The following is a 24,811-nucleotide window of genomic DNA, read 5'->3' as shown; positions in this document are numbered from 1 at the left end:
AGATCCTGTGGTGTCCTGGGAAAAGTGAGAGTGATTTTTGAGTATGAGCATGACCTTCAGCACCCCATGAACTGTACTCTCAGTATCCTTTGGGACTTTCCTCCCTAGGATAATCAGGTAATAGTGTTGCTATGTGTCTTTAAGCAAATTATTTATCTTGGGTCCAGAGTTAACCCTGAGTAACAACAAAAAAAATCCCATCCTTCTCTTGAGTTTTATGGGAATCAGACAGACTAAACACTAAGGAGTGGCTGGCTGTGGAACCCTGGGCGGATCCCAGGCCACATCAGCACACGGGCTGTTGGACCAGAAGGTCACTAAGGTCCCTTCCACCTGTGGTTTTCTAAAATATATTCCTACCTTTTGAGCATCTGTGTCCTCTCTCCTTTCCCAGAAGGTTTCGTTGTGTGGCACTAACACCAGTTCCCCTGGTCTCCAGGGTACAGGGCAGAAGGGGAGCAGCTGGGCCTGGTAGAGGGAGGGCAGGGTTTGGAAGGAGTAGGAAAGAGAAAGCTGGGCACAGCTAGGGGAGCAGACAGAAGAGCCGGTGTTCTCTCCTGCTGTCCCCGCCAGCACAGGTGGGTGCAGTCATGGACCCCCTCACGGTAAGAGGCCTCTGCTCCCTGCCTTCCCCTATCCTTGTCCCGTTTCTGGCTGTGATTAAGACAATAGATTGACTCAGAGGAGTGGCGGGGACAACGTAGCTGCCAGGCAGGTGGGGGACACCACCCTGCGGGTGGGAGGAGAGCAGTCGGAGGCCCAAACCTGGGCACAGAAAGAAGAGCGGTGAGGAAGGGCTGGGCCTGGTGGGAAAGAGGGGCAAGGCAGCACCAGGGGGTTGGAGGGAGTGCTGCCCAGAACAGGAGAGGGCAGAGCTGGCGAGTTGGTGGAGGAGAGCCTGGTGGGATCCTGCCGCGAAGCCTGGTCAGCGCTCAGGGGCTTGGGAAAAACCCAGTTCGAAGACCCTCCTGTGTGGACGTGTCTGGACCTGTCCTTCAGAAGCTCTGGGACTTCGCCAGGGAGGAGCAGCTGGAAGAGGATATCAACAAGATGGGAGCAGGTCCTGGAGAGATCTGTGTGCCCACCTGGGAGTCCCACTCCCAGGGCAGCCCTGTCCTGCTTCAATCTGCTCCTTCCCAGGCTGCCCACAGAGGCCCAACTGTGTATGGCTTCCTGTGAGGTGGGAGTTGTGCTGAGGGAGGCGGCCCCCGTCAGAACTGGATGAATAACTTGGATGAAGAGTGAAGAACTCTTTCCTAACCTGAATCCACACAATAAAATAGTGACTAAGAACATGTTTTTAATCTTTACATCTTCAGGAGACTGAGAGTCTATGCCACTGGCTTTTAAAGCTGAAGGAAGTGGCCATAAACTAAGGAATGCAAGGGATGTGACTCTGGAACGTAGCTGCCAGGCAGTTACATTGGAAAAGGATTCTACCCTAGAGCCACCCTGCCCCGCTAGCACCTTGACTTTAGCCTCATGATATGATTTAGTTCTGACTGCGTGAACTGTAAGAGAATAAATGTGTGTGGTTTTAAGCCACTCAACTTTAAAAAATGCATTTTTCAACCAAGACCAATTTTCTAAATATTATCAGCATTTCATACCAGTCAATGAGATATTGTTGACTAACAGCTAAACAAAAATATACAAGAAGCTATTACGGTATGAAAGGGTATTTCTAAAATGATTAGTTCCTGGAAAATATGGACATGAAGTGTATTCCCTACGCAGACATAACTGGGCAGGGGAGGACTTTCATATTGTCATTATACAAGATGATCCCATTATATAAACTATACATACTAGAGTATATATCATTTAATGTCGAATTTAGTTTCAGAGTAAAACAGATAAAAGTGGTAGCATCATTATTTTCCTTCTTAAAGGAGGGAAAGTGTTTACCTACCTACCACATTTGGGAGGTTTTGAAGTAGAGATACCGGAAATCCAAACGCTACCTACTACTACTAATTTTTATTTGAGTTGAGAAGTACTACGGAAGAATAGTTAGGAACACCAGCTTCTCAACCAAACTGCCTGGGTGACCACCCTGTCTCAGTGGCTTGGCAAGTCTTGGTTTCCTCTTCTGTTAAATTGGGGACAGGGTGAAGTGATAGCTCCTGCCTTATAGGGTTATTTAAGAATTGAATGAGTTGCATACTTCTGAGGGTTTAAAAAACTACCTGTACTTAAATACTATATGCTAAGTTGCTTCAGTCATGTCCAGCTCTTTGTGACCCTGTGAACTGTAGCCCACCAGGCTCCCATGTCCGTGGGATTCTCCAGGCAAGAATACTGGAGTGGGTTGTGATGTCCTTTTCCAGAGGATCTTCCTGACCCAGGGATGGAACCCACGTCTCTTCTGACTCCTGTGTTGGCAGACAAGTTCTTGACCACTAGCACCACCTGGAAAGCCCAAACATTAAGTGTACCTTAAAACAAAAACTTGTGTTTGGGATGAAAGTGAAAGTGAAGTCGCTCAGTCATGTCCAACTCTTTGTGACCCCATGGACTGTAGTCCCCCAGGCTTCTCTGTCCATGGGATTTTCCAGGCAGGAATATTGGAGTGGGTTTCCATTTCCTTCTCCAGGGGATATTCCCCACCCAGGGACTGAACTCAGGTCTCCCACATGGCAGGCAGACTCTTTACCATCTGAGCCACCAGGAAGACTATAATGGTGGCTAGGTACAGAGGGTTAAGGGCTTGAAAATGGAAGGGTGAGGGAGGCCCCCAGTAAAGAAGGTTGGGGGCTCGAGGTCTCACCCTGTCTGCTCCTTCATCCAGCCTCAGCCTAACTGGACAGAGATCATGAACAGAAAGCTGAAGTTCCCCGCTCCACTGCTGGGTGCCATCCAGGAAGGACATATAGGCCTGGTGCAGCAGCTGCTGGAGGTGGGGGTTGAGGCCCTGGGCGGCGGGCCAGGTGGGCCCCCCCGGAATGTGGAGGAGGCCGAGGACCGCTCCTGGAGGGAGGCCCTCAATCTGGCCATCCGCCTGGGCCACGAGGCCATCACTGATGTGCTGCTGGCCAACGTCAAGTTCGACTTCCGCCAGATCCATGAGGCCCTGCTGGTGGCTGTGGACACAAACCAACCCGCAGTGGTGCGTCACCTGCTGGCCCGGCTGGAACGCGAGAAGGGCCGCAAGGTGGACACCAGGTCTTCCTCACTGGCTTTCTTTGACTCGTCGATTGACGGCTCCCGCTTCGCCCCCGGGGTCACGCCCCTCACCCTGGCCTGCCAGAAGGACCTATATGAGGTCGCCCAGCTGCTCATGGGCCAGGGTCACACCATCGCACGGCCACACCCCGTCTCCTGCACCTGCCTCGAGTGCAGCAACGCGCGCCGCTACGACCTGCTCAAGTTCTCCCTGTCTCGCATCAACACCTACCGCGGCATCGCCAGCCGCGCCCATCTCTCACTGGCCAGCGAGGACGCCATGCTCGCTGCCTTCCAGCTCAGCCGCGAGCTCCGGCACCTTGCCCGCAAGGAGCCTGAGTTTAAGGTTGGTTTCTGCTCCGTCCTCCTGCCCTCAGTGCCCTGTATCTGTCCTTCCACTGGGGCATGGTCGGGTCTCTGGTGGGTGTTCTGGGAAGAGAGGAAAAACAGAAAGATGTTCTCAGGAAACCTCCATTCTGATGGAGAGTGCCAGAATACTGCCCTGAAGGGGATTCATTCTAATGGCAGACAGCTGTCACTCCAGGAGCTCCTAGTCTCATGGGGGCAACACATACCCCACCCTAGGGGTGTCCTGGGTCTGTCTGATGGAGGAGGGAGAACACAGATAAAAAAACAGCTGGACAGACTTAGATAACATTCAGTAGAAACCTGTCCTTTCTGAATGCCTACTGTGTGGTCCCACCTAGAGCATCCTATTTTGGGGCCTTGAGCTCATGATCACAGCAAGGTGGAAGAGGGCAGAGTGAGGCAGACAAGACTCCCCAGAGGCTCAGCTTCATTCGGGGACTCTGTGGATGGTGCTACAGGGCTTCCAAGGGCCAGAAAATAGGGGGCTACAGCATGTGCAGGGCAGACTCCTTAGAGGAAGCGGGATTAACCTTGGCTACACGACCAGGTGGTTTAACACAAGTGAGGAGTAGGGAGGATATTTGATGTAGGGGTTCAGGACAAGCAAAGACTCTGAGCTAGCAAAAGAAGACATGGGATGAGAGCAGGGGCTCTGTGCAGACAGAACACCTGAAGGGAAGGCCTGGAGGCCAGGACTGATCAGGGGCCTTGAATTCACAGTCTAGTTCCATCCATCACTCATCCACTGACATCCTCTCGGTGCCAGCCCAGCTTGATCCCCATGGTGACAACTACCATTAGGCGAGGAAACAGACAGTGATATTAAAACAGAGGCCTAGGGCTGGATGTAACCTGTGCCAGGTGAGCCGGGGGAGGAGCGTGCTGCTTCTCTAGAGTCAAAGGATCAGAGAATGAGGGCCCCCACTTCCAGGTAGCAGGAAGAGCAGCCCTCTCCCAGGGCCTTTCCCTCCACCCACACAGCAGCCCGCAGAAGGAGACACAGGAATGACCATCCCCACCTTCCCGGCAAGGGACAGAGACTTGGAAAGGGGACACGCCTAACCAAGGGTGCTGCCACCTGAGGGACCGTGCTGGGCCTCCTGGAATCCTAGCCTGGATTCTCTCTGGTGTTAGGGCCCCAAGTAAGATTGAAGCTAGGTAGGGGAAAGTGGAGGCAAGAGCTGCCCACTCTGCAGCTTCCAAAACTGCCAGTATGTGTTATATAAGGTAGCAAAAGTAATGAACCCAAGAAGGCATGAAGAGTAGGAGCAAAATTGAAATAGGCAGAGGGAAAGGAAAGGACAAGGGGTGAGCAGAGGTGATGGGGGTCTGTGTTGAAATGACTCAGCAATGAGATAGATGTGGTACCAGAGAAGCAATGTTGACACAGCAGGTGCCTCGTTATAGCCAGGAGGACAAGTGGGGTGGCAGAGAAGAAAGGAATAGATGGTTTAGGGTGACATCAGCTGTGGGGAAGTGGCAGCTGAGGGCAGGACAGGGTGGCCCAGGCCCAGTGTCAGGAGGGTGGGCTGACCCAACCGGGCTGGGCCCGCAGGATGGCCAGCCCACCTGGACTTTCTCCCTACAGCCCGAGTACATTGCCCTGGAGTCGCTGAGCCAGGACTACGGCTTTGAACTGCTGGGCATGTGCCGGAACCAGAGTGAGGTCACCGCGGTGCTCAATGACCTGGGCGAGGACAGCGAGACTGAGCCCGAGGCCGAGGGTCTGGGCCAGGCCTTTGAGGAAGGCATCCCCAACCTGGCGAGGCTGCGACTGGCCGTCAACTACAACCAGAAGCGGGTCAGCTGGGCCCTGCCCGCCTCCCCTGCCCTGCCCTGCCCCCTCTAGATGGCCCCTCTCCCACCCTAAGCAAGTCATTTCTCTGCCCTCAGGACCATCTCTTTATTTTTTTTTTTTAATATTTAGATTTCTTTGTGCCAAGATTTAGTTGTGGCACGTGGGATCTAATTCCCCATCCAGGGATCAAACCCAGGTCACCTGCATTGGGAGTACAGAGTCTTAGCCACTGGACCACTGGGGAAGTCCCAGGACCCCTCTTAGATCTTGATTCTGAGCACCCTTCTCTCCAGGCCCTTGATCCTAAGGGTCCCCCACCCTCCCTTCTTACCGTCAGTCTAAGTCCCTAACCTCTGCCCATCCTTGGAAGTCCCATGACCCAACCAGACCAGACTTCTGAGTTTTACTTGTTGGCCTGCTGAGTAGGTTTGGTCTGGGCTTTTTCTGTGGTTATACTTCAATATCTCACTCTATCCAGCAAGATTAGACTAGATCTCTCAGGGCTGAAATATCAAGTGATTCCATTATTCCCCATTTCATTAGATGCCCACCCCTACGCCAAAGACATGTGCCCTTTCTAGCCTCCCCCAGCCTATTACTCCTCCCTCTCACCCACCCTCAGATATCCTAGCCCAGCAGGAGCTTAACTGGAAACCTTCCTTTCCAATGACTGCCCAAGTCAGCAAATTCTACCTTCCCTGCTCCTCCCTTCCTCCTCCCTTTCCTTGCTGCCTGGGGCCCCACATCCCTAAGAAGACAAAGAACCCTCAGGATTCTGGGACCCATATCCAGTTGCACCCACCACTGCCTGGCTTAGATTCAACAATGTGGGATCTGGAGAGTCCAGAAAATTCTTTGAGCTCAGTTTCTCCTTCATAGACTAGAAAACTAAGTCCCAAAGAGGGGTGGAGTCTGCCCAAGGTCACTTGGCAAGTGGGTTGCCTCTCTTCTTAGCTGGCTGCCCTGGGGAGAAAAGAAACATGGTTCACTTTCTATACAAGGAAGTCAGGGCGCCTGACTGACTCCTCTTCTTCCTCGCTGGCCGTGGCCACTCCCTCCGCTCACACCCTCCTCTGTTTAGTTTGTAGCACACCCCATCTGCCAGCAAGTCCTGTCCTCCATCTGGTGTGGGAACCTGGCTGGCTGGCGTGGGAGCACCACCATCTGGAAGCTCTTCATCGCCTTCCTCATCTTCCTCACCATGCCCTTCCTCTGCCTTGGCTACTGGCTGGCGCCCAAGTCCCGGGTACAAGAATAGAAATAATGATAATTGTAATTTATTGAGCACTTGTTTTATGCCAAGCCCTGAGCTGGGCCCTTAATGTTCCTTTTAGGTAGTTTGAGGTGGTTCCAGAAGGTAGGCATTGCACCTGGATTTTACAGTGAAGACACAGGGAACAGAAATTCTCTTTTGTCCGCAGGAAACAGCAGAGCTGGGATTGAAACTGAGGTCTCTCTGCCTCCAAAGCCTGAGTCCTATATGCAGTCTCTCCTAATGAGACCCCCACCCCAACCTCAAATTCTTTGGGGGCCCTTTTGGACTCAGATATTTCTGTTCCTTACTATGAGCCAGACATCATGCCTGGCACTGCGGATATAAAAAAAATCAAGACCCTGTAAACCAGGTGAGGAATAGGGTAAGCAGTGCTCCAGGAGGCAGGAAAAGGGCATCCATTCAACATCCCAGGGAAGGAGAATGCAAAGCATTAGAGAGACTGAAAGGAATTCTGTGCAGCTAAAGCATAAGTGCAAATAGCAGTTAGCAAATGGCGGGAAGCAAGCAGGGGCCCAGGTTCCACAGAACCTTATGCAATGTTGGGAGCCGCTGGAGGATTGTAATGAGGTGAGAGATCCTATTAGTTTTGTGTTTTAGAAAGCTCTCTCTCCTAGGGATATGAAGGATGGATTGGGGGAGGGGTGGGAGTCCAAGAGACTGTCAGAGTGTGTGAGAGAAAGGAAAAGGATTCAGGGATGCCTTCAAGCTTCCTGGTCTGGGTGGTCGGGACGTTTTCTAGGATGGGGACACGGGAAGAAGAGGAAGACGTTTGGGATCCAAAGATGATAAACTTACTTTTTAACATGGCTGTGATCGAAGAGCCTGGGGGACCCCCACCCCAGGGAAAGTTACTTCTGTGATCCTCAGTTCCTAGCTTACAAATGGAAATAATGATACCTACCTCCTACAGTTGTGAAGGAAAACATCAATATGAAAGGGGAAAGCCTAATATACAGTACATTCTTGATAAACGTCTGAATGAGTGAGTGAATGAAAGGAGACACGTGGGGGCTGAGCACTCCAGAAGTTCTCCTGGGAGGGGAGAGGTGTGAGCAGGACTCTGAGAAGCCTGCTCTCCTTCCTTCCCTGCAGCTTGGCCGCCTGCTGAAGATCCCGGTGCTGAAGTTCCTGCTGCACTCGGCCTCCTACCTGTGGTTCCTCATCTTCCTGCTGGGAGAGTCCCTGGTCATGGAGACGCAGCTGAGTACCTTCCGAGGCCGCAGCCAGAGCGTCTGGGAGACTTCACTACACATGGTTTGGGTTGCAGGTACATGGGTGAGGCCTTTTATTTGTGGTAGACTCCCTCCTGGGGACCCCCTCACTTTTCTTCACAGTGAGCACCCCTATACGGGGCGGCCCCTATGGATGCTCCCTGAATATGTAACCAGACCTCTCCGGGCTCTAGTTCACCATGGGTTTCCCGTTCACCTCTAATCAGGGGATCGCACCCTGTGATAGATCTCTGAGTATGGACCCCGTTCTTCCCCTACCCTGGCATTAGTCGCTGCCCATTCTGGATATTCATATCCTCTTGCAAATAAGACACTGGGGTGTCAGGTGGCAGATCACCTTGGTCTAACGGTAGCCAGCAAGTACAGCACCAGGCAATCTATCCCAAAGGTCATGGAGCAGAACAACTCATAGACCAAATTAAGATGCTTGAATCATACAGTTTATTACATAAGTACATATAAATGGTGTACTTATGACGGTGCTGTTTTAAGGACCAGATGTGAGGTTTGAGCAGAGGATACAGTAGCCAGAAGCTGCCTGGGCCCAGCACTTGATCAGCAGGAGAAACACAGGGGCACATATGTATAGCTGTGGCTTACTAATCATCCTGGTGAGCAGCTATGACTTTTCTTTGCAATTTTGTTGCAGAGGACTTGTGAGGCCACTAGGTATTACCAGTGGGGAACTAATTTAAGATCAGATGAATCCTAAGGGCCTCAACTGTCTCGTGTATATTCAGTGTGTCACTAATATTGAGTGTCAACCCTGAATATTCTACATGTGTTCACACACATATGCTGTGTGTGTGTGTGTGTGTGTGTGTGTGTGTGTGTGTGTGTGTGTGTGCACTCAGTCACTCCGTCATGTCTCACTCATTGTGACCCCATGGACAATAGGCCACCAGGCTCTTCTGTCCATGCAATTTTCCAGGCAAGAATACTGAAGTGAGTTGCCATTTCCTACCCCAAGGGATATTCCTGGCCCAGGGATTGAACCTGCGTCTCTTCCATCTCCTACATTGGCCGGCAGTTTCTTGGCCACTGCATCACTTGGGAAGCCCAACACGTGTGTTCTACTTGCTTTATTTGTCCAACATGTCACCTGGATAACTAACTTACATATGCTTAAGGCGTACGTTTCATCCATTCTATTGGTGTTCTTTCCTTCTATAGCAAAACTGCATTTTCTCAAACAGTTCAGCAAATGCAGTTGACAAGAATCCCCAGAGCTCTGCCGAGCATTTGGTTAGTCAGCTCAGCAGCTAGGTTGGGCACCTTCCTCATCTGTCTTCTCTTGACTTACCTCTAGCTTAGTTGGCAACTCCCAAACCACCAGCAGACTAAGTCTGCTCCTCCACCCTGTAGCAAGTCAGTCAGTGAGGCACAAAAGGAAATTTGGCCAAGAAACTCTGGAGAAGAAAATAAGAGTGATCCAAGAGGAAAAGTGTCCCATCCAACTGTTTACTAATCATTATTGACCTGTATTGGGTGGAGGTGAAACCAGTATCATTCCTGCCTGCAGGGGAAGAAGTCTTAAGAAACAACATTCCTCATTTCTTCATGTAGTGGACACCTGCTGCTGGTCTATTGTGAGCAAAGCCCTGAGAACACATGGATAAATTAATTAGGATTCTATCCAGGAACTTCTCCTGTGATCTGGTGGTTAAGACTCCACACTCTCAATGCAGGGGGCCCGGGTTCAATCCCTGGTTAGGGAACTAGATCCCACACACCATATTTAAAAAAGATTCTGCATGCCACAGTTACAGATCCCACATGCTCAACAAAGATTGAAGATCTGGCATGCTGCAAGTATGACCCTGCACAGCCAAATAAAGATATTTTAAATAAATAGTGTTCCATCCACCCATTCAACATACACCACTGACAGCCATCCCACCTTCACAAGGTGCTCAGTTGCCATGGAAATGGACTCAGTTCCCACCACGCCCTGCTTGTCTCCAGGCCCACAATCCCCACCCCTTCCATGCTGCCCCAGCTTCCCCTCCTCCATCCAGTCTCAGCTCAAACATCACTCTCCGTGAGAAGTGAAGCTTTCCCTGGTTCCCAAATCAGGGTGAGGATCAGTTCCTGAACACTCCAAAGACAGCCTCTGTTCCCCTGCTCTCCTTCACCTTAGCACTGACCACTCTGGGCTGTAACAACTTGGCTACTTGCCCATCTCCCTCACTAGAATACGAGCCCGGGGAGGCCTGTATGTCTTCTTCACCACAGGATCCCACTGGCACATGATAGGAGCTTAATCGGTGTTTATCCAGTAGTGATTGCTGGGCCTTGTTCTGGGCACTGCGGACAAGGAGGTGAATCGACCACAGTCCCTGCCTTGAGGGGTTCCAAGTTAAGGGAGGGGAGGGGGACAGACCCAGGAAGAGATATCTTGCAGTGCTCCATGGTGACGGCATCACAGAGGTCTTAAGAGAGCTGTGAAATTCACTGCCCCGGTTAGAGAAGGCTTCGGAGAGGAGGTGAGATTTGTCCTGGGTCGCAAAGGTGAGCCCACCTTCTAAAGGGTGTGGAAGGGCTTTCTAGCTGTGGATACAACCATGAGTGAAAAAGCACATGCTTGTATCCAGGGAGCAGAGAAGGGCACGACGTGGCAGGGTCACCTAGCTAATGGGGTCCAGCTCCCAAGACCCTCCCTCCCCAGGCCTGGCCTTGGGCCCTGGGCTGATCATGAGCAGGTTGATAATTTGGAGCCGCTTTAAATCAATATTCTCTAAATATTTGTCCAGTGTGTATTTGGTGGAGGGCAGGGAGACCCAGATTTAGATCATCCCTTCCCAATAACCAGCCTCTCCAGGTGTTACTTTCTGAGTTTATCAGCTGATTGGATCACTGAAACTGGCCCTACAGCCACCGAGTCTGCATCAGCCAGGAGTCCTTTTTATTTCCGTGTAAGATCTTTGTGACATTGAAGCAGACTAAATGCCTACATTTTGTCACTTTCAAGCCTGGGATATTTTAGTTCCCCCTCTCCCGGTGAAGATGTTCCCCCCCAACCACACCCACACACCCAGCTCTGACCTGGATGCAGGGGGTGCCTCACCCGGTCCTGGCGCCCTGCCGCCTCCTTCAGGCTTCCTGTGGTTTGAGTGTAAGGAGGTGTGGATCGAGGGCCTGCGCAGTTACCTCCTGGACTGGTGGAACTTCCTGGATATGGTCATCCTCTCCCTGTACCTGGCGGCCTTCACGCTGCGCCTCCTCCTGGCCGGGCTTGCACACAAGCACTGCCAGGATGCCCCTGATGGGGCTGCCTGCCACTACTTCACCTCGGCTGGTGAGTGCCCCTCAGCCCAGCCCTGACTCCCCTGGTCCCCTCTCTTCCTTGGCTCTCAGCCTCACCCTATTCCCCCCGGCACAGAGCGGAGTGAGTGGCGCACGGAGGACCCCCAGTTCCTGGCTGAGGTGCTCTTTGCTGTCACCAGCATGCTCAGCTTCACCCGCCTGGCCTCCATCCTGCCGGCCCATGAGTCGCTGGGCACCCTGCAGATTTCCATGGGCAGGATGATTGACGACATGATCCGGTGCGTACCGCCTCTGCTCCGAGCATCCTCCCCTCCGATGGACCCCATCTGACCTCCTTCTGAAGTTCCCCAGCTCTAGTTAGCACAGGGGTTCTTAACCTGGGTTCCTTGTACAGGCTCCAAAGACCTTGGAAACCCTGGAACTATAGGAAAATTTGGGAATGTAAATGTCAAGATACATTTCTCTGCAGAGAGGGTCTATACATGCTGCATGCATGCTAAGTTGCTTCAGCTGTCCAACTCTTTGCCACTCTGTGGACAGTAGCCCACCAGGCTCCTCTGTCCATGGGGTTCTCCAGGCAAGAATACTGGAGTGGGTTGCCATGTCCTTCTCCAAGAGATCTTCCCGACCCAGGGATTGAACCTGTGTCTCTTAAGTCTGCATTGGCAAGCAGGCTCTTTACCACAAGAGCCGCCTGGGAAGCCAGAGAGGATCTATAACTTTCATCTAATTCTCAAAGAGACCTATGACTCCAAAGATCAAGAACCACCAAATGCAGAAAAAGCCCTTGGTTGGCATGCCAGTTCTGTTGCTGTCTCCATGGCAACCTGGGGCTCCACTTTCCCATATTTGAGGTGAGACACTGGACTCAGAGGTCCCTTTGGATGGTTCCCCCTGTACAACTGCTCTTGGAACTCATGGAATTATCTGGTCTTCTTGATAATTATCATCTAATCATTTACAGCCTACCTGGCCTTTCTCCCTAGTCAGAGCCCATAGTTAATGCCTGCTTCCCTGGAAATCCCCTGCCTGAGGTAGGATGGGAGTGGGTGCCCTTGGTGGGAAAAAACCTTGGTTACATATGTGAACATCTTCAGCTCAGCTCAGCTTCCATCCCTCCCTGCAGCAAGCCAACTCAACTCACACACAAGGCTTTAATTCTGCTGGTGAGAAATCCTGTCCAATAGGACTCTTGATTCTCCCCCATCCCTGTACCATATCTCAGCATCTCAGTCCCTCCCTTGGAGCCTGGACCATCCTCAACTTTGACTGTTTCAACCCAGAACCCTTTATTCTGGAGGGAGAGTTTCTGCTTCAACACCCTTTCAATCCCTTCTCATTTCCCACCCCCTAATTTCTCTCTTCTTAATAATAACCAGACTGAATGCTTGTCAAGTAGAGGCTGAGCCTAGGAGCCATCACCCCCATCCCTTTTCCTAGAGCCTGCCTTCTCCCAGGGTAGAGCCCTGCCCTGAGCCTTCCCCATCCCGCCTCCTGCCAGGTTCATGTTCATCCTCATGATCATCCTGACCGCCTTCCTCTGTGGCCTCAACAACATCTACGTGCCCTACCAGGAGACCGAGCGGCTGGGCAAGTATGCCAGGGCAGAGGCAGGCCAGGCAGGCGGAAGTCTGGGCATTCTGGGCAAAAGGGGCACATGTACCAAAGCAAGGGGGTATGTTTGGAGACTAGCAAGACTTCCTCCATGGCTGGCACATGGAGGGGATTTTGAGAGAGGAGGCAGGAGAGGGTAGAGGGGCCAGGTCATGGAGCTCCTGAAGAACCTGCCAAGAAACCTGCCTTAACCAACCTTACCCAACCTGCCTTACCCTGCCTTTCCCAGGCCAGAGAGCTCCAAGTGGCCTCCCAAGCAATCATTCAATCATGAATTCATGAGTGCAACTACATGATGGTTTTATTAATGATGCTGAAGGACTTGAGGTTGGATCTGTGGATGTTTGTCAAAGCTTTCTCAAAGTAAATGGAGGCTTTATTCAGACCAATCCTTTTTTCCAAGAATCCTTGTTCATGTTCTGGCTTCTGGATGTTGAAAAACTCTGCTGACACGGTTTAAAGCATGAATCTTAGTGGTAGGGACAGGAACTACTCTTTCCAGCCTCCTTCAAGGACCCTGGTGGGATCAGTCACTCCACAGTAGCATGAACAGGCTGAGCCCTCCTGCTCTTTGATGGGTGACAGCTAAGTAAAAGTATCTTTGCTAAAAACCTCAGGTAGGTTGCATAATAGGCATCTGGACTGAGAGTAGTTAGGAGCATTTAAAGTTTGACAAACAGAACTCCAGCACATCAGCTCAGCATTGAGAAAGAACACACTGAATGCAGTGTGGAGGATGGAAGAGGTATAGTTAAGTGTCCATCTTACCCCCATCTCCATCCAGAACATAAAGTCCCTGAAGACAGGGACTGTGCTTGTCTTGTTCATAGCTGCATCCTTAGCGCCTGTTCCTGGCACTGCTGTGTGCTCAGTAAATTCTGGCTCAGAAACAGCAAGCAGTCCAAAAGGCTTCGTGGAAGCAGAGCGCCTTTGGCTGGGTCCCCAGGGTGAGGAGGAGTGAGTCTGGGTGGCCCCCAGGCTCATCTCCCACCCCTGACATCCTACTTTTTGGCCCACTGTGCCAGTTTCAATGAGACCTTCCAGTTTCTGTTCTGGACGATGTTTGGCATGGAGGAGCACAGTGTGGTGGACATGCCTCAGTTCCTGGTGCCAGAATTCATGGGCCGGGCCCTCTATGGCATCTTTACCATCGTCATGGTGATTGTGCTGCTCAACATGCTCATTGCCATGATCACCAACTCATTCCAGAAGATTGAGGTACGTGAACTGAGGACAGCTCGGGCCAGAGGGAAGAAGAGAGAAAGGGAAGGAAAGGAACAGGATGCAAGGAGTCAAGAGATTGCTCTGTCAACACTACTGCCTTGTTTTGAAACTGGGGACAAGTTTTCCTCTCAAGCCCTCAATTTCCTTGTCTGTAGATTGAGGGTCTTGATGATGTTATTGTTTTTATCAGACACAAGTCTAGCGCTCATTCCACATTAGGGCTGGGAGAAAGTGTGTGTTGTGGAAGAGTAGGTGGAAACATGAGAAGTGAGAGGGAAGGAGATGGATGAGTTAGAGTTTGTGGGCTGGAGAACAGGCTGGCAGGAATTGAATGTCAGAAGGAGGCAAGATGATGGGGAGGAAGTGGGAAGGGGGGTGCAAACAGGAGATGTGGATGATAGGTGAGGATGGAGACAAGAGTGGGGAGAAGAAAGTGGTGGGCACACAGGAGATAAGAGACCAGAGGACTGGGGGAAACGGGGCAGACTGAGTGGGCAGGAGGGCTAGGCACCAAAGTGGTTCTTCCTGAGCCCCTGCTTCCTGGCCCTCAGGACGCTGCTGACGTGGAGTGGAAGTTTGCTCGCTCAAAACTCTACCTATCCTACTTCCGAGAGGGCCTGACATTGCCTGTGCCCTTCAATATCCTGCCCTCCCCCAAGGCCATCTTCTACCTGCTCAGGTGAGGACCTCAGAGCCCTCACTCCCAAGCCCCCAGCACTCAGCACTCCCACCTCACTCCTGCCCCATCTCCCTGGATCCTTTCCCCTGACTAACCCCTTCCCACATCTCAATGTCTCAGGAGAGTTTTCCGCTTCATTTGCTGTTGCCACTTCTGCTGCAAAACCAAGAAGCCAGGCTATCCCCCAATCCCCACCTTTGTGAGTATCTCATGTGCTTGTTGTGAGTCTTCCTCACCACAGGCTTTAGCTGCACTCTCTGTACCATCCATTTGGCTGAACACCCCTGGCTCATCTGTCTTCCCAGGTATGTTTGCAGACAGTCTCCCAGTTCCTACTCTCTCCTGTGGCCTTTCCCTCTGCCTGGCTCTGGCCATTCCCTAAATCTCCAATCCTATATCATCCAGTTTAAAATGAAGTCCATGCCACTCTCCTCTCAAGCCACCAATACCCCGTAATCTCCAGGCAAAACTTTTTACCCTGAACCGAACCAAGAAACTATTGAATGTTTTCCACAGTAAAACATTTAGAAGCTAAGGGAAGAATGCCCCACACACTGGGAAATTCGAAGATGACTGAGGCCTGAGAGAGGAGGGCAGGCCTCCAGGGGACTAACTTACCTCTGCTTCTCTGCTCCCTAACTCAGTCTGGCTTGGCATGAGACCCCTCGTAATTCAGATAGCATTATTGCAGGGGGTCTCATGTTTTCCCCTTAAAACAGGTTACCTGAGGGTCTCTCTAAGGCAGGGTCTCTCTAAGGTCAGCTCTGTGAAGCCATAGGCCAGCGCTGAGGCTCAGAGGCCCCTGGATCCCCTGATGAGGTAGGCCTTCCCTTATCTGATTGGTCAATAGTTTGTTTAATAAATACTTACTTAAGCACACCTATGCTGGAAATAAAGATATGCAGAATGGTGGACCCTTGAAGTACTGACAGTCTAGAGCAGCAGAAAGAAACGGCATGTAGGCTCTTTCCTGACCAGGGATCGTACCAGCATCCCCTGCATTGCACTGGACCATCAGGGAAACCCACCATCTCCATATTCAGTCTGGAGACATTCAGCCTGAAGAAGCTGAGCAGCTTGGCTCAAGGCTCACAGAGGCAAAGTGACCAAGCTGAGATTTCAGCCTGTTTTCCAAGCCCAGCACTTTGCCATCTTCACCTCTGCTCCCTCTCTCTATTATCTGCCCCAAAGGCCTGACTTGCCTTCCTGGTTCTGTCCTGAGGTCTGAAACTGGACCTAGAACCAATCACTCTAACTTGCACGATGGTTTCCATTTCCTTTGCATGAGCTAGTCCATGCAGATGCATCCCCATATCCTCTAGTCTCCCCTCTGAGGAATCGGAAGGACAAGGTTAACCTGCCCTAACTCAGCTCAAGGATGGGTTGGTGGCATGAGAGAGGTCAACTCTGTCCTGCTCAGCATTTCTTCTTGCCCACTCCCCTCTTCCTCCTCTTCCTCTCCTAACCCTCACCCACCTCCCTCCCTGGTTCCCTTGCACTCAGCCATTCCACAATGTGTGACCTCCATCCAGACCACCTGCCAGACCTACATGAAGGTCTGGATGTGCGGCCTTCGGGGACACACAACTCTGCACAGACCGTGCCTCCATCCTTCATTGCCTGGGGGAGGTTGCAGTGAGGGGAAAAAGGCTAGGGGCTGAGGAATCCCTCTTACTCTCCTGTCTTCCCATCCCAGGCCAATCCTGGGGCAGGGGCAGGGCCTAGGGAGGGAGAGCGTGGATCCTACCGGCTTCGGGTCATCAAGGCCCTGGTGCAACGCTACATAGAGACTGCCCAGCGGGAGTTTGAGGAGACTCGTCGGAAAGGTTAGTTGCTTACTTCCAAGCCTTTTGCATTCCTGTCCCTTGCTCATCTGGAACACCCAGCCTCACACCCCTTGTCCAGCCTGCAGTTCTCTCTGTGGCCCCCTCTGACCCACCCTCGGAAGCCACAACTTGCAGAGAGAGTGTGTGCCCTTGCACTCAATAACCCCTGGCCCCACCCCCCATTCAGACATTTATCCCACTCCCTTCATTTATCCCTTCATTCCTACCTTCATTTATGTGTTCACTTATTCTCTCAACCATTCCCTTATGCATTCACTCTTTCACTTTATTCATCATTCATTCAGTCAGAGTTCATTGCTATGCCCCCTTGTTCCCAGCAGGGAGACATGGGAAGCTTTCAGTTTGGTGAGGAAGAGAAACCATCTCCCTAGTCAGGAGAGAAACAAATTGCAGTGAGAGCTCAAAGGAGAGGAAGAGCCTATCGTGGGAAGGCAGAAGGCTAGAGTACCAGAAGCTGGAGAGAGAGAGAGGGTTGGGTCTGCACTCGGCCCTGAGGGTGGGTGTGAGCAGGACAGATGTAAATGGGGCAGATATACATATATCTACCCATAGACAATTCTCATCCCTACGGCTCCTGACCCCTCTCCGGTCCATAAGACCTTCATTTTGCTATCTTCTAAACTCTCCCCACCCGAGCTCTGCTGATGCATCCACCCTGACGCAGCCTGCTTACCTGGCCCACAACCCAGGGCCAGTCCCTCACTTCCTCCAGTTCTCCTGCTTCCGGATGCTCCAGCATGCCCTCCCCTGCTGAGGGTAGAAATGGACCAGGGCAGACTCACCTTCTGAGAGACACCCCCATCTCTACTCCCACCCCCCAGACCTGGGCAACAGACTGACAGAGCTGACCAAGACGGTGTCTCGACTGCAGAGTGAGGTAGCAGGTGTGCAGCGGGCTGTGGTGGAGGCAGGGCCACGGCGGCCGCCCGGAGGAGCCAGCATCCTCAGTCGCTACATCACCCGAGTGCGCAACAGCTTCCAGAACCTGGGGCCCCCCATCCCTGAGACCCCAGAGCTGACAGTGCCAGTGACAGTGGGGACCCAGAAGTCATCAGAAACAGGGCTTCCAGATGCTGGAGGGGCTCAGGCTCCAGCCTCTGGGGAATCTGGCCCCTCCTCCCCAGCTCACGTATTAGTGCACAGGGAGCAAGAATCAGAGTGGGCTGGGGACCTGCCCCAGGAGACAGACCTGGGAGCCAAGGAGAGGACCTGATGCTGGGGAGGGTCCCTTCTTCTGTTGCTGACTAGAGCAGCCTCGGAGAAGGCGATGGCCCCCCACTCCAGCACTCTTGCCTGGAAAATCCCATGGACGGAGGAGCCTGGTGGGCTGCAGTCCATGGGGTCGCTAAGAGTCGGGCACGACTGAGCGACTTCACTTTTGCTTTTCACTTTCATGCATTGGAGAAGGAAATGGCAACCCATTCCAGCATTCTTGCCTGGAGAATCCCAGAGACAGAGGAGCCTAGTGGGCTGCCGTCTATGGGGTTGCACAGAGTCGGACACGACTGAAGCGACTTAGCAGCAGCAGCAGCAGAGCAGCCTAGATAGCCGAGGGCGGGGGTCACTTTGTGGGAGCCCCTGCTGCTTTTCTTGCCTCAATAAAGCCTCTGCTCTGGAGCTCAGATGTCTCCAGAAAGTGTGAGAATCTCTGTCTTATAATGTTTTGAAATCACCAACGCTGAAATGAGCCCTGGTGGGAGCCAGAACACAGAAAAATGGCTTGCTCTGGGGACCCGATATCTTGGGCTTAGGATCCTACTTTGAGCTCCTTCAAACTTTTGATGGAACTGAAACTGGGGGGCAAGGGTCCTGGTTTGAAAACAACCTCTCTGACCTTCAGCAAGTTGCTTCCTTCCTTGGCTCTGCATTCCTCGTCAGACAAACGGCCAAGGAAGCCATCTGTCCCCCTTCCTGCCTTCCAAGCTGTTGTGAGGAAACTCTCTGTCTATTAAAGCATCTGGGGTTGCAGGCTATCGTATGTGACAAGGGTCTTTACCTGGACCATGTCTAAAAGTGATCAAGAAGTCATTCATTTTAGTCCCTGAGTCCCATAAGACCAAAGCAGGGCAGATAGTCCAGTCTCATGAAACAAAGTAGTCATGAAATTTGATGTCATCACACTGCAGCACTGTTTAATGGAGTGGCCATCACAGCAGTATCCTTGCTTGTTCCGAGGAGTCCCCACCACAGAGCAGGGTTCCCTCCACCCTACCATGGCCTCAGATCCCCCGACATCCTGGTTGAAGACATGGCTGCTAGGTCTGGGTCTGAAACCATCTTGTTGCTTCTCCAGGCTCTTCAAAGCCTCCATTCTTCATCTGGAGGTCACATGTTCCCAGGACTCCTAAGTGGCAGGCATTGAACGTTCAGAGCCCAGCTCCTAAGAGCTGGAACCCCCAAGAGGCCAAGAGCAGGGTCTTCCAGGAGAGCAGAGAAAAGGCCCCTTGGAGAGTGAGTCTGCCTGCCCGCCTGCTGGAGAGAGAAGAAAAGACAGTGAATGGTCAGCAGGGACAGTGGGGAGTCAAACAGCCAAGGGAGGGACCCGAGGGTGACTCACTTGGCACAGAGTCACAGCTCGGCCTCTTCTTCTCTGCAAAAGACACCACAGTGAGGTCTCCAGGTAGACAGACCCTCACACTGCAAATTTCCTTCCCATCAGGCCCTGGCAAGTCCACTCCTCATCACAATTCACCTTTCCCTTTTCCCAAATACACGTCTGACTTCCCTTCCTCCTCCTTCTGCAAGAAATCTTCCCCGTTTGCCTTTCCATCCCTGCCCCATCTTTGCTCAGTCACTCTGTCCTGCCTCAGCTCTGGGGAATAGCACGTATGGGTCCCATCAACCCACTAAGCCCATGGCCTCCTGAGATCTGAAGACATGCTCCTGCCACTTTCCTCTGCTTATTGCCCTCCTTAACCAGGTTCTTTTGGTCTATTAGACTGTGTAGCAGAAGGAAAATTTTGAGAACATTTAGAGAATCATCTGAAAATATCACATGTGCAGAAAACACTTATCTGACTATCTCTGAGCTGGCAGAACCTGAGTCACAGAGAAAAATATCTCCAACTAGCTTCTGGCCTTCAACGTCCTCATTAATCACGTGGGTCTCTTGAAGGCCCTGGGGACTGAAATCAACTGGGGACCTCCTGGCAGTCCTGCTTCCCTCATGCATGGCTCACCACCCAGATAGGCGCAGTTAAAGTGGCTGCACATCTGATCACTGCTGGAGAGAGTCACCAGGCTTCTGTTTCCATCCTTAGAGAAACCCGTCACCACGAAGACTTCATGCGGGGGGATCAGCACCTCATGCTCTTTAGGAAAGACAGACAGGGCCTGGATTGGGGCCCCAAAGCAAGTCCTTAGAGAGAAGAAAGTGGCATTACCAAATCCGCGGGCCACTGTCTCATCCAGGGAACCGGAGGTAAACTGGCCCAAGCGGATAGAGTCCCCCACACTCTTGGGTTCAAAGTGAATGGTGCCCACGCCACGGAACACCGCCTGCCCAGGTTGCCTGCTGCAGCCCCCACCACCCCGCAGCAGCTGCAGGGCCCGGGTCAGGTAGAAATGCAGGGCCTTGAAAGGGAAGTGGTTCTTGTAGGACTCCCAGGAGCCACCACCAGTCCTCACAGCCTGGTTCAGCTCCCGGTACAAAGTGTTGGATGAGTTGGTGTAGACCATGATGGCGATTCCGTGCTGGCTTCTGAAGCCAGGAGGCAGAATGAGCCCTGGACGTTTTTGCTCCCAGGCCTTCTGGGCTGTCTTCCAGGACTCTCGCAGCAGGGGATGGTTGGCCATCTCCTTCTCTAACAGAAGCACTGCTTTCTCCTCCATCTCCTCCGAGCAGCCCACATAGGCATCATCAAATGTGTCTGGAGCCAGGCTCAGGTTCTGGATGGAAATATTCTGCAATAATGGAGAAAAGGAAGAGAGGAGCCTCACAGGAAAACATATAAGTTCAGGGTACTGGAGAGAGGTCCTGGTGGAAGATCAGTTTAGAAGCACAGAATCTCAGTCTGGGACTTCCCTGGCAGTCTAGTGCTTAAAACTCTGAGCTCTCTATGCAAGAGGCAAAGGTTCAGTCCCTGGTCAGGGAACTAAGATTGGCTGCACTCTGGGACCAAAAAGTACTCCCACCCCCCAAATGTCCCCAAATCTCATTTCTATGCCCAAAATAGTGTGAAATTTGGCAAGAGCTCCAAAATTTAAATAACAGGCACTGCTGCTGTTGCTGCTAAGTCGCTTCAGTTGTGTCCGACTCTGTGCGACCCCATAGACGGCAGCCCACCAGGCTCTCTCGTCCCTGGGATTCTCCAGGCAAGAACACTGAAGTGGGTTGCCATTTCCTTCTCCAATGCATGAAAGTGAAAAGTGAAAGTGAAGTCGCTCAGTCGTGTCTGACCCTCAGCGACCCCATGGACTGCAGTCTGCTGGAGTCAGTCAAATACGGTTAATTCCTGAATTCACCACTTACTGCTTGTGGGATCTTGGTCAAGTCTCAACTTTTCTGGGCTCAGGTTCTCCCCCTATGCACTGAGGATACCTCCAACCTCATAGGGTTATTGTCAGGACTGCGTATAGATCCTCACTGTGTACTAACTAAGAGGAGTCATCTATCATTAGAGAGGTTCCTGCACGTGGTGGGACGTGGGGCTGGATGACCTCCAAGCACCTTTCTGGCTCTGAGACTCACTGTGCAGATGACATATAAATGTGCACTCAATCTCCAATGACCTGACCCCATGCCCAGCCTCAGACTCCTTCCCTCTCCCACACAGGCATGCAGACACCACACCAGGGCCCTGTCAGCTCGGAGACTCAGTCCTCTCCTGCTCTAGAAGCCTGCATCCTCCACCCTGGGGTGGGAGTGGGGAGGAGGTCAAGCCCTGGTCTGGGAGGGGCTGCAGGAGGGTGGTACACAGGTAACCCTAAGGAAAGCGTGCAGGCTGGGCCGGGAGATCGGAAGTGAGAGGAGAAAGCTGGAGGCTGTCCCGAGGGAGGAGGGTATGAAGGCAGGAGGGTCACAGGAGGACCAGTGGGTGGAGGTGGGGTTCTGGGAGATGGAGTGGGAACTTGGGGCTCCCTGCAGTGATCCTGAGAGGAAGAGGGTTCAGAGGATGACATCCTAGAGAAGCATCTCTGGGAGGGATCTTTGAGGAGTCAGGCCCTGGGTGCCCCCCAAAGTGTTCCTTACGTGGCAGCAGATAGTTCCCCCCTGTTACCTGCCAGGGGACAGACGGGCGGACACCGCTGCCGAGGGTGTGGAGGCTGAGGCAGCTGAGGGCGATCAGCAGAGGTACCAACATTATTCCTCAGAGACACTTGGAGAGTGAGATCCGGCTGAGGGTGGGACCAGCGATGGTCCAGGCTTGGCTTCGATGGGCTGGGGGACAGAGATTTGGCCCGGCAGGGCCTGGGCGGGGCCAAGGGCGGGTCTAAGTGAGTGGGCGGGGCTTGGGTTTTAGCATCCGCCGCCTTCACCCCTGCACCTCAGTCTTTGCTCCCCTCCTCCCGGCCGCCCTGCCTGAGTGCTCAGCAACTTTTGCCCCGGGGGTGATATAGGCGGATGGGTAACTTGGCTCCGCTTGGAAAGAGGAGATGGGAGCCAAGGACCCACCTGGAGGTGGCGAAGACCCAGAGAAGAAAAGCACTTAAGTTTCTGGGCAGTCGGGGCTGAAGTCTATGCGGGCGCCACGATGTCCTCTGTCCCCGGAGTCCCGCAGATCAACAAAGTCCGCGGCTATGTATAGTACCGGTGGCGGTAACCCGACACCTCTCTTCCACAACAGACACCAGGGTTGGGGGAGCGGGACTGAGGGCTGTAACTCCCCTTCCCAGTGACTGCGCGGTCTTTCTCGAGGACCTTCTTTGTCTTCTAGCAAGACCAGAGCTAGAGACGGGGAATTTTGAGACGTGGTCTCTTCTTCGGGAGGGCCCTCACCGCTATGGCCGGGCCTCCAGACCAGTAGGTGGAGGGGACCAAAAGGGTTCCGCCCGCTGAGAGGTCACCACTTGTGCACTCGTTGATGTGCATACAATTTGCATATGGCCAACTGTTGGGTGATGTGTAGTCCAGCATCTGAGCGCTCTCCACCCCTCTCCTTTCTTTTTACACCCCTTCCCTTCGGTAAGCCTTGCCCAGATGCAGGGCTGTCTCCCTGACATCCTCAGGGGCCAGTCCCGCCCCTCCCTCTGTCCCCTGACCTCTCAGACTCAGGTGACCCCATGTTTATAAAAACTAACCTTTCCCCTCATTTCCCTGGCTTGCCTATAAATACCCAACTTTGTGTTTTCGATGTCCCCTGGGAGGTAATGGGCGAAGGGACCAGTGAGGAATCAGTCAGCAGCTCTGGAAAGAGCTTTCTGGCAGCATGAACCTCTGGGGGTGGCAGGGTTCCTCCCCCAGAGTGCCCAGAGGACCTAGGAGTCCAGAAACCAGGATTAAAGAGATGTGCCTGCTACCTACTGTGTCTGATAAGTGTAAAAGGTTAGATTTATCCCAGGGCCTACACCTGGTCTGGCTGATTAATTCAGTCCAATCTTTGTTCCCTCATCTACTCAGGTTGCCAGCCAAATAAAGAATTTCCTTCGCCTAGAATACTGCTTCCTCCAGAAATCCTTTCTGAAGACCAAAAAGGAAGACAAACTGTGTCCAAGGTTGAGGGAGGGAGGTGAAAAGAGGGGCATCCCAAGGAGTTCCCTGTTGGCCTAGGGGTTATGATTTAGGCATTCACGGTGGTGGCCCTGGTTCAATCCCTGGTTAGGGAACTGAGATCCCACAAACCAGAACATAAATGAAAAAGAAGACAGAAAGTCCAAAAACCAGACTGCTTGTCAGCAAACACAGCAAATCAAGACAAGTGCTTTCAGCCCCTTCCAATGAGACGGGTTCCCTAAGCTCTCCAAGATTAGCAATCAGGAGTCACTCTGCTGTTTTACATTATTGTGAAAAACAGCATCTCAGCTACATATCCTGATGCCTCTCCCCCTAGAGGGTCCTGAGCACTGACAGTTGCTGGAACTGAAGATACTATACCGTCTGGGACAACTAGGCATGAAGGGATACTCTCTGTGACAAGATCTGCTGGTATCAGTATTTTGTCCTCTCTCTATCCTCTGGTTTGGGGAATTGCTTCTCCCATTGCGAGACTTAGCTTCAAGAAAGGCTTCAAGAGATGGAGTCAAATCTAGTAATTGAGCAGTGGTCTGTAGTGAAGCAGACAGTCCTCCAAGATCACATGGCCAATTAATGCTGGAGTTGGGAACTAGACTCTCTACTCTGGGAATCTCTTCTTGCTCCTCAGGTGAGTCTCCATGCTCACTTGAACAGATCAATAAGGAGATACTCCCTGAGGCTAGGGATTTTGAATGCAGGACCAAACCCAGTGGGGAAGCAGTTGTTCCAGCCTGGATCCTTGATTTCTCTCTGGATTCAGGGATTCCCTTTTTCATGAGAAGAGCTCTGGCCCAAGTACCCTGGGCAGAGGTTAGTGTTCTGAGCCTAGAGGAGACATCCAGAAATAGATGGGGAGTTCAATTCAGTCACTCAGTCGTGTCTAACTCTTTGTGACCGCATGGACTGCAGCACGCCAGCTCTCTGTCCATTACCAACTCCCAGAACTTTCTCAAACTCATGTCCATCAAGTCGGTGATGCAATCTCACCCTCTGTTGTCCCCTTCTCCTCCTACCTTCAATCTTTCCCAGCATCAGGGTCTTTTCCAATGAGTTAGTTGTTTGAATCAGGTAGCCAAAGTATTGGAACTTTAGCTTCAGCATCAGTCCTTCCAATGAATATTCAGGATTGATTACCTTTAGGATTGACTGGTTTGATCTCTTTGCAGTTCAAGGGACTCTCAAGAGTCTTCTCCAGTACCACAGTTCAAAAGCATAAATTCTTCGGCACTCAGCTTTCCTTATGGTCCATCTCTCACATCCATACATGACTACTGGAAAAACCATAGCTTTGACTACACGGACCTTTGTCAGTAAAGTAATGTCTCTGCTTTTTAATATGCTGTCTAGGTTGGTCATAGCTTTTCCTCTAAGAAGCAAGAGTTTTTGAATTTCATAGCTGCAGTTTCTATCTGCAGTGATTCTGGAGCCCAAGAAAATAAAGTCTGTCACTGTTTCCATTGTTTCCCCACCTATTTGCCATGAAGTGATGGGATCGGATGCCATGATCTTAGTTTTCTGAATGTTGAGTTTTAAGGCAGCTTTTTCACTCTCCTCTTTCACTTTCATCAAGAGGCTCTTTAGTTCCTCTTCACTTTCTACCATAAGAGTGGTGTCATCTGCGTATCTGAGGTTACTATATAGATGGGGAAGTGTCACATTTTTGAGCA

The 24,811-nt window shown here is 52.0% G+C and overlaps 2 protein-coding genes across 2 annotated transcripts; one reads left to right on the top strand and one right to left on the bottom strand.

Moving 5' to 3' along the window:
• Positions 1–590: 590 nt before the first annotated feature.
• Positions 591–17,684, top strand: LOC138092675 (short transient receptor potential channel 2). The gene is made up of 13 exons (XM_068988746.1): positions 591–605; positions 2,792–3,511; positions 5,123–5,335; positions 6,414–6,578; positions 7,701–7,875; positions 10,938–11,138; positions 11,223–11,385; positions 12,609–12,701; positions 13,747–13,939; positions 14,497–14,624; positions 14,745–14,823; positions 16,321–16,450; positions 17,293–17,684. The coding sequence occupies exons 1-13, from the start codon at positions 591–593 to the stop codon at positions 17,682–17,684; spliced, it is 2,667 nt and encodes an 888-aa protein (XP_068844847.1).
• Positions 17,685–18,851: 1,167 nt separating this feature from the next.
• On the bottom strand, positions 18,852–21,774 carry LOC138092865 (ecto-ADP-ribosyltransferase 5-like). Its single transcript, XM_068988920.1, has 4 exons — positions 21,703–21,774; positions 19,855–20,374; positions 19,029–19,061; positions 18,852–18,943 (listed from the first exon to the last, which is right to left on the bottom strand). The coding sequence occupies exons 1-4, from the start codon at positions 21,772–21,774 to the stop codon at positions 18,852–18,854; spliced, it is 717 nt and encodes a 238-aa protein (XP_068845021.1).
• Positions 21,775–24,811: the final 3,037 nt, after the last annotated feature.

This window comes from Capricornis sumatraensis, chromosome 16, assembly GCF_032405125.1.
Source record: "Capricornis sumatraensis isolate serow.1 chromosome 16, serow.2, whole genome shotgun sequence".
NCBI classification, from domain to species: domain Eukaryota; kingdom Metazoa; phylum Chordata; class Mammalia; order Artiodactyla; family Bovidae; genus Capricornis; species Capricornis sumatraensis.
Note: the sequence above shows the minus strand (reverse complement) of the source record. Positions and strands in the feature narration are given on the sequence as shown.